General features: G+C 41.5%; 1 protein-coding gene across 1 annotated transcript; it reads right to left on the bottom strand.

Annotated features, from left to right (window-relative positions):
• Positions 1-312: 312 nt before the first annotated feature.
• LOC128070425 (eukaryotic peptide chain release factor GTP-binding subunit ERF3B-like) lies at positions 313-2,210 on the bottom strand. The gene is given in 2 exon segments (XM_052663739.1): positions 313-1,685; positions 1,688-2,210. Coding segments are annotated over 2 exon segments (1,896 nt in total).
• Positions 2,211-9,251: the final 7,041 nt, after the last annotated feature.

Raw genomic sequence — 9,251 nt, 5'->3', positions numbered from 1 at the left:
AAGGAAAATGAAAAATTAAAAATATATTAATTTTTCATTGTTATAGACAATTACATCCACATCAGTTACAAAGATTTTACTGATTCTGTTCAAGGAAGCAGAATGGAATAGGAGGAGGAAATTGTGGGTAAATTCAACAGTGACATAACTGAGATTTCAACATGAGAGCTGACAAAACATGGATTTTTGCTGTGAAATTTTTCTTTGCAAAATATGGAGAAAAGTTTGTCAATGTGTAGTAAATAAGAGAAGATGGTGAACTTTATCATAGTCAATTCTCACAGTATTGTATAGGGGCATCATGAAAACTGCTTAGTCCTTCTCTGGGACCAGTTTCAGAACTTTGCCAATTGCAATGGTCTTACCCTCATCTCTTAAAGTAAAACGACCCATCTGAGGAAAATCTTTGAATGTCTCAAGGCAGATAGTTCCTGCTGTCTTTAAACGGGCAATGCACACTTGATCTTGCTTCACGAAGCGGGGCCGTGTCTTACTCTTTTCTCCTGATTTTTTATCTACCAAGGAGATTAAGGCTGTTATCTCAACTTCCTCAATACAAGTATGAATATGCAGCACTGCATTATAACCTGGGCAGATGATGGATTTGTGCTCAATAATCACTATCTGAACATCAAATGTGCGTCCAGAATGGCAAAGATTAGTAGGATCACAGAGTATGAATCCTGGAAGAATCTCTTCTTCTTCAATTCCCTTCAGTCTGATTTTAAGGTTTTCACCTGGGGCTACATAATCAGTTTCAGCATCGTCAGAAAGTATTCCAAGAACTTCCACATTGTGCTTGTTTGGCATCATCACAAGCTGCTGGCCTTTAAAAATGGATCCTGATTCCAGCTTTCCCAGGACCACAGTGCCCATATCCTTGTACTTATCCACAATTGGCAGTCTAATTGGTCCATCAATGGATCTGTTGAAGTTTGGCATATTATCCAAATATGGAATGAATGGTAATCCAGTGTACCAAGGGCAGAAATCTGATTGCTCTTTAATATTTGCCCCGGTCAGCCCTGAGCAGGGCATAAAGTGAATGTCCTTTTTGGGACTAAAGCCGACTTTTTTCAAAAAGGGCACTAGCTTTTCTTTACATTCTTCATATCTCTCCATGCTCCAATTTACTGTGGGATCATCCATCTTATTAATAAGCACTATCAAATATTTCACCCCTGCCGTTTTTGCCAACATTGCATGTTCTTTTGTCTGTCCACCTTTTTCAAATCCAGTCTCAAACTCTCCTTTCCTGGCAGAGATTACCAGTACAGCCAAATCAGCTTGAGAAGCACCACCGATCATATTTGGGACAAAACTCTTATGGCCAGGGGCATCTAAAATTGTGAAATGTTTCTTTTCTGTTTCAAAATAGGCACGACCCACCTCTACTGTTTTACCCTTGTCTCGTTCTTCCTGGTTTGTATCTAAGGCCCAGGACAAATACCAAGTTTCTCTGTTTTTTTCTTTAGCTTCTCTTTCATATTTCTCAAGTGTTCTTTTGTCAACCATTCCTGTCAAAAACATGATCTGTCCTCCAATGGTTGACTTCCCGGCATCGACATGCCCAATGAATACCACATTTACGTGTTCTTTTTTAGGAGCACCTGAGGGTACGACCATAGATTTCGATTTTCTGATTTCCTCTTTCTCCATCATTTCCTGGCCACTTTCTTCTGGGGCCCCGAATCTCCCAAGGAACTACCCCCTGGCTCAGCTTCACTTACTTCTTTATTGTGCTCCCATGACTCTTCTAAAACCATCTCCACCTCTCCATTTTCTACAACAGGTTCTGAAAGTTCCATGGTAACGGCTGAATTGGAACCTTCACGCCACAATAACTGTTCCTCTTTGGAATGTTCCACAGGTGCCCCCCGTCCCAGCCTTTTACCTTGAGGGTTGCCCGCGCCCGTACAGGTTTCATAGAATCCGGGGGCGTCATTCGGGGGGGTCTGCGGCTGGCTCGGGCCCCGCAGGAAGGCCGGCACGAACTCCGCGGCATGGACGTTAGGCACGAAGGGTTTGGCGTTGATGTTGAGCTGACGGCTGAAGGCCGAGCTGAGGGGCTCATGCTGCACCTCGGCGGCGGCCGCCGCCAACGCCGAAGAGGCTCCGTCCCCGCTCGGGGCCAAACCCGGTGCTTCCATGTCCACCTGGTCCCAGCAGTCGGGAGCCGAGTCGCTGCTGCTGCTGCTGCCCAGGTCCATCGTCTTCAGCCCTTAGCGGCGGCGTGGAGGCAGCCAGGTCCCGACACTGCATTCGCAACTGCAGCGGCAGCAGCCCCACCTGTGTTCTTGACCTCATCCCAGGTAGTTTCCCCCAGGACTTTGCTTCATCAATTATCCACTCTCCTTTCTCTCTTATCAACCTCTCCTTCTCTACTGGATACTTTCCTATAATCACGTGCTCAAACATGTCAAGTATTTTTCAATAAAACTGGCAAAAGTTAAATATAAATAATAAAATAAAATAAGGCTCTCCTTCAAAGAAGTCACTTTTTCTTGCTATTTTCACTTCCCTTCTTTTCTGGACAAATCTTGAAAAATCTGTCCTCCCTAGCAGTTTCTATACCCTTATCTTGCACAGTTCTCCAGGCACTGCACTCTGGCTTCTTGGTTTACCACTTTGCTGCATCTGCTTTCATTAAGAATAACTTTCTGATGTAAAATCTTTTCTTTATGTCAATGAGCTTCCAGAAAACATTTGATAACACAGATTGCTTCCATCTAATTGAACTCTTCATTTTCCAAGTTTCCATAATATCATTCTGTCTTGGTTATTACCTTCCTTCTCAGATCATTCTTGCTTAATATTATTCAATGATTCTCTCCACCAGCTCTTTCCATCTTTACCCTTATTTTATTGCATCACCTTACACTTCATGGAGCAGTGATAAAGAATCCGCCTGCCAATGCAGAAGACTCAGGAGACATAGGTTCGATCCCTAGGTAAGGAAGATCCCCTGGAGGAGGAAATGGCAACTCTCTCCAGTATTCTTGCCTGGAAAATCCCATGGACAGAGGACCCTGGTGGGCTACAGTCCATGGGGTCACAAAGAGTAGGACTTGACTGAGCAACTGAGCACATGCTTCACTGAGATCACAAGTCATCAGAAGAGAAATACATTTTCTTCCCTCAACCAAATCTATAAACTTAGCTGTGTTAGTATTCATATTTCTATCTTCTTCTCAAGGAAGAAGTTTACCTTTTCCTATTGAAAGCCAATTACTTACTTTGTGCAATGAAGGAAAACTAGAAATGTACATCTTCACCAAAGCCAGTGGAGCAGTGTATCCTAAGAATAAGGGAGTTGTTAAATTGTCAATTATTTTTATTGCACTAGTTATTCCTTTATGGTTTTCTTTGCCAGTTCTTCCTATGTATGAGTGAGTGAAGTTGCTTCTTCTGTATCCAATCCCCAAACAATCATGTACCTTAATCTGAAATCCCAGGGACTTCAGTGCCCTCTTCTTTTCTTATTTTAAATCTCTCTTCCTTTTAAGTGATCTTATTATCTGTCTGTTGATGACTTCTAAATTTAAAACTACAATCTAGAACTTATTTCAGAGCTACAGACATATTTACAACTTTCTACTTGACCTTTCCACTTTGGCAACTAATGGACAAGTCTAACTCAGCCATTACCTAAACAACATTATTGATTTCCCACTCACCAACATGTTCCTTGACCAGTGTTCTCCTTCTAAATAAATGGAATCAATGTCCTCATAGTTGCTCAGACCCAAAAGCTACAAATCACTTTTTTTTCTCCCCTTTTCTTACATTCACATCAATCAGCCTGTTCTATAGTATCGATATCCAGAATATATTTCAAAGTGGTCTTCCTCTCATCTCTACTGATACTACCTTAAAATGAGATACCATCATGTCTTGCATGGACTATTGTAGGAAGTTCCTCTTGGTCTTCCTGTGCCTCTCACTTTTACCTCCCTCCAATTTGTTATTCAGCTTCTCTGGTGGCTCAGACTGTAAAGAATCCACCTGCAATTCAGGAGAGGCAGATTCGATCCCTGGTTTGGGAAGATCCCCTGGAGAAGGGAACGGCAACTCACTCCAGTATTCTTGCCTGCAGAATCCCCATGGACAGGGGAGCCTGGCAGGCTACAGTTCTTGGGGTCACAAAGAGTGAGGCACAATTAAGCAACTAAAACTTTCACTCACTTTCAATCTATTCATGGAAAAACCAAGGTGCTATTTTTATGTATAAATGATATCATATGACTCCTTAAAACTCTCTAATGCCTTCCATTATTCTTAGAATAAAGTCTAAACTATTATCTGCAGCCTGTAAGGCTTTATGTAGTTTTGACTCCTGCCTACTCCATGCTCCTCTGATGTCATTTTTCCCTTTGTTCATACTATCTTATCTCAAGGTCTTTTCATTTGCTGTTCTCTGTTCCCATTAAACTCTTTTCCTGGCTTCTTCTCATTATTTGGATCTCACATTAAATACTATTAAATATGTCTTCTTCAACTAACTTATCTAATGGCTCTCACCCCATCTTTACACCCACCAACATATTACCCCAATTAATTTCTTATAGCTGATATTGCAATTTAAGCTTATGATTTCACTTACAGCTTATAAGACTTATTTCATCACAAGATAGTAAGCCCCATGAAAGCAGGATTATCTGTCTTTTTCACTGCTGAATTTCAAGTGCCTTGTATTGTGCTTGGTCAATAAATATTTGGAAAGCATATGACAATGGTCAAGAGCATGGACTAAGTCAAATTCCCGGTTGTACTACTTACTGGATATATGATTTGGTCAAGTCACTTAACCTCTGTAAGAGTGTTCATCTGTAAAATGAAAAAAAATAGCATCTATCTCATATTATTATGAAGATTTAAATGAAATTTTCATTGTTAAATACTTAAGCAGCAAAATTTGGACATAATAAGCACTTAAGAAATGGACAGAGTTTTGTGACATTGTACAGGAGGCAGTGATCAAGACCATCCTCAAGAAAAAGAAATGAAAAAGGAAAAATGGTTGTCTAAGGAAGCCTTAAAAATAGCTGAAAAAGAAAAGAAGCTAAAGGCAAAGGACAAAAAGAAAGGTATACCCATCTGAATGCAGAGTTTCAAAGAATAGCAAGGAAAGATAAGAAAGCCTTCCTCAGTGGTCAATGTAAAGAAATAGAGGAAAACCATAGAATGGGAAAGACTAGAGATCTCTTCAAGAAAATTCAAGATGCCTAGGGAATATTTCATGCAAAGATGGGCTTGATAAAGGACAGAAATGGTAGGGACCTAACAGAATCAGAAGATATTAAGAAGAGGTGGCAAGAATACACAGAAGAACTATACAAAAAGATCTTCATGACCCAGATAATCATGATGGTGTGAACACTCACCTAGAGCCAAACTCCCTGGAGTCCAAAGTCAAGTGGGCCTTAGGAAGCATGACTATGAACAAAGCTAGTGGAGGTGATGGAATTCTAGTTGAGCTATTTCAAATCTTATATGATGATGCTATTAAAGTGCTGCACTCAATAGACCAGCAAATTTGGAAAACTCAGCAGTGGCCACAGGACAGGAAAAGGTCAGTTTTCATTCCAATCCCAAAGAAAGGCAATGCCAAAGAATATCCAAACTACCACGCAGTTCCACTTATCTCACACACTAGTTAAATAATGCTCAAAATTCTCCAAGTGAAGCTTCAGCAGTACATGAACCGTGAACTTTCAGATGTATAAGCTGGATTTAGAAAAGGCAGAGGAAACAGAGATCAAACTGTCAACATCTGTTGGATCATCAAAAAAGCAACTTCCAGAAAAACATCGACTTCTGCTTTATCGGCTAGGCCAAAGGCTTTGACTGCGTGGATCACAATAAACTGTGGAAAATTCTTAAAGATGAGAATTCCAAACCACCTTACCTGCCTCCTGAGAAATCTGTATGCAGGTCAAGAAGCAACAGTTAGAACCAGACATGGAACAACGGACTGGTTCTGAATTGGGAAAGGAGTACATCAAGGCTGTATATTGTCACCTTGCTTATTTAACTTATATGCAGAGTACATCAGGCTAAAAGTCGGGCAGGATGAAGCACAAGCTGGAACCAATACTGCCAGAAGAAATATCCATAATCTCAGACATGGAGATGACACTGCCCTTATGGAAGAAAGTGAGGAGGAACTAAAGAGCCTCTTGATGAAGGTGAAAAAGGAGAGTGAAAAAGCTGGCTTAAAACTCAACATTTGGAAAATGAATATCATGGCATCCATTCCCATCACTTTATGGCAAATCAATGGGGAAACAATGGAAATAGTGATAGACTTGATTTTCTTGTGCTTCAAAATCATTGCAGATGGTGACTGCAGCCATGAAATTAAAAGATGCTTGCTTCTTGTTAGAAAAGCTATGACCAATTAGACAGCATATTAAAAAGCAGAGACATTACTTTGCCAACAAAAGTCTGTCTAGTCAAAGCTATGGGTTTTCTAGTAGTCATGCATGGATGTGACAGTTGGACTATAGAGAAAGCTGAGAGCCAAAGAATTGATGCTTTTGAACTGTGGTGTTGGTAAAGACTCTTGAGAGTCCCTTGGACTGCAAAGAGATCAAAGCAGTCAATCCTAAAGGAAATCAACCCTGAATATCCATTGGAAGGACTGATGCTGAAGCTGAATATCCACCTGATGTGAAGAACTGTCTCACTGGAAAAAAAAAAAAAAAAGAAAACACCTTATTCTGGGAAAGATTGAAGGCGGGAGGAGAAGGGGAAGACAGGATGAGATGGTTGGATGGCATCACCAACTTGATGGAGTTGGTGATGGACAGGGAAGCCTGATGTGCTGCAGTCCATGGGGTCACAAGGAGTTGGACACGACTGAATGACTGAACTGAACTGACTGAAGAAATATTCACTATTTTAATTGAATTAATTAGTAGCATATAGCCAGTCCATTCTGAAGGATATCAGCCCTGGGATTTCTTTGGAAGGAAAGATGCTAAAGCTGCAACTCCAGTACTTTGGCCACCTCATGTGAAGAGTTGACTCATTGGAAAAGACTCTGATGCTGGGAGGGATTGGGGGCAGGAGGAGAAGGGGACAACAGAGGATGAGATGGCTGGATGGCATCACTGCCTCGATGGACGTGAGTCTGAGTGAACTCCGGGAGTTGGTGATGGACAGTGAGGCCTGGCGTGCTGCGATTCATGGGGTCACAAAGAGTCGGACATGACTGAGTGACTGAACTGAACTGAAATGAACCAGTAAATGTGGATTTTCTTCATGTACTATTTTGGACATCTCCCACACTTTCTTTCTGGAAAAATCTTTTTTTATATTCATGGCTTCAATTTCTGCACATAAGCTAATCCATCTCAAGTTTGCCTCTCCAAGCTTTTTCCTTGAATTATAAACTCCAGCCACATATTCAGTATCACCACTTGGATGTCCCATATGAAATCAAACTGAAAACATGAATATGTGTGAATCTTAACTCATCACATTCCTCCCAGTATCTGCTTCTTCTGTAATTTGTATACTGACCATCTTCCCATTTGTTTTAAAGCTGGAAGCCTTCAAATTGAGCTAGAGTTACATCCTTCCTCAAAAAAAAAAAAAAAACAAAACCAGATATCCTATCCAATATGCACTATACAACATCAAGTATGGCAAAGGAAGAATTACATTTGGAAGTAAAACTTTCTTCATCAGAAAGGCAGTGCCTTTAAAATCAGGTACTTCCATGCCACCCAAATTCTCTTTGAAGGACAGGAGTGAATGGTAGCAGAATATGCCACCCCCAACAAGCCACTTTGACATAAAAATTTTTTTTGAGCTGACAGTAATTAAGAAGAAGCAGATAGAAGAAAAATTATCTGCTCTTCTCCTAAATAGGAGGATATATAAATTTGTAAACCAGGATACAAATTCGAAAAAGTGTCTGCACTTTCCTCTCTAGGCTTCCCTGGTGACTCAGACAGTAAAAAATTTGATTGCAAAGCAGGAGACTTGGGTTTGATCCCTGAGTTGGGAAGATCTCCTAGAGGAGGGCATGGCAACCCACTCCAGTATTCTTGCCTGGAGAATCCCAATGGACAGAAGATTTGGCAGGCTACAGTCTATGGGGTTGCAAATAATTGGACACAACTGAGTGACTAAGCACAGCACAACTGCACTTTCCTCTCTACTAAGAAGGACAAGATTTAAGCATTATAGACAACTCTTGGAGAAGGCAATGGCACCCTACTCCAGTACTCTTGCCTGGAAAATCCCATGGACGGAGGAGCCTGGTAGGCTGCAGTCCATGGGGTCGTTAAGAGTCGGACACAACTGAACGACTTCACTTTCACTTTTCACTTCCATGCATTGGAGAAGGAAATGGCAACCCACTCCAGTGTCCTTGCCTGGAGAATCCCAGGGAGGGGGAGCCTGGTGGGCTGCCGTCTATGGAATCTCACAGAGTCAGACACTACTGAAGTGACTTAGCAGCAGAAGACAACTCTAGACCCTTAATAGCCCCAGCGGAATCTGCATAACAAACTTGTTAAAACTACTCTTCACTTCAGTTCAGTTCAGTCCCTCAGTCCTGTCTGACTCTTTGCAACCCCATGAATCACAGCACGCCAGGCCTCCCTGTCCATCACCAACTCCCGGAGATCACTCAAACTCATGTCCATTGAGTCAGTGATGCCATCCAGCCATCTTATCTTCTGTCATCCCCTTCTCCTCCTGCCCCCAATCCTTCCCAGCATCATGGTCTTTTCCAATGAGTCAGTTCTTCACATGAGGTGGCTAAAGTACTGGAGTTGCAGCTTTAGCATCATTCCTTCCAAAGAATACCCAGGACTGATCTTTAGGATGGACTTGTTGTACCTCCTTGCAGTCCAAGGGACTCTCAAGAGTCTTCTCCAACACCACAGTTCTAAAGCATCAATTCTTCGGCGCTCAGCTTTCTTCACAGTCCAACTCTCACATCCATACATGACCAATGGAAAAACCATAGCCTTGACTAGACAGACCTTTGTTGGCAAAGTAATGTCTCTGCTTTTAAATATGCTATCTAGGTTGGTCATAAATTTTCTCCCAAAGGAGTAAGCCTCTTTTAATTTCATGGCTGCAATCACTATCTGCAGTGGTTTTGGAGCCCCCCAAAATAAAGTCTGACACTGTTTCCACTGTTTTCCCATCTATTTCCCATGAAGTGATGGTACCAGATGCCATGATCTTAGTTTTCTGAACGTTGAGCTTTAAGCCAACTTTTTCACTCT

This window comes from Budorcas taxicolor, chromosome X (assembly GCF_023091745.1).
Source record: "Budorcas taxicolor isolate Tak-1 chromosome X, Takin1.1, whole genome shotgun sequence".
Lineage (NCBI taxonomy): Eukaryota > Metazoa > Chordata > Mammalia > Artiodactyla > Bovidae > Budorcas > Budorcas taxicolor.
This window is presented reverse-complemented; position numbering and strand designations above follow the sequence as displayed.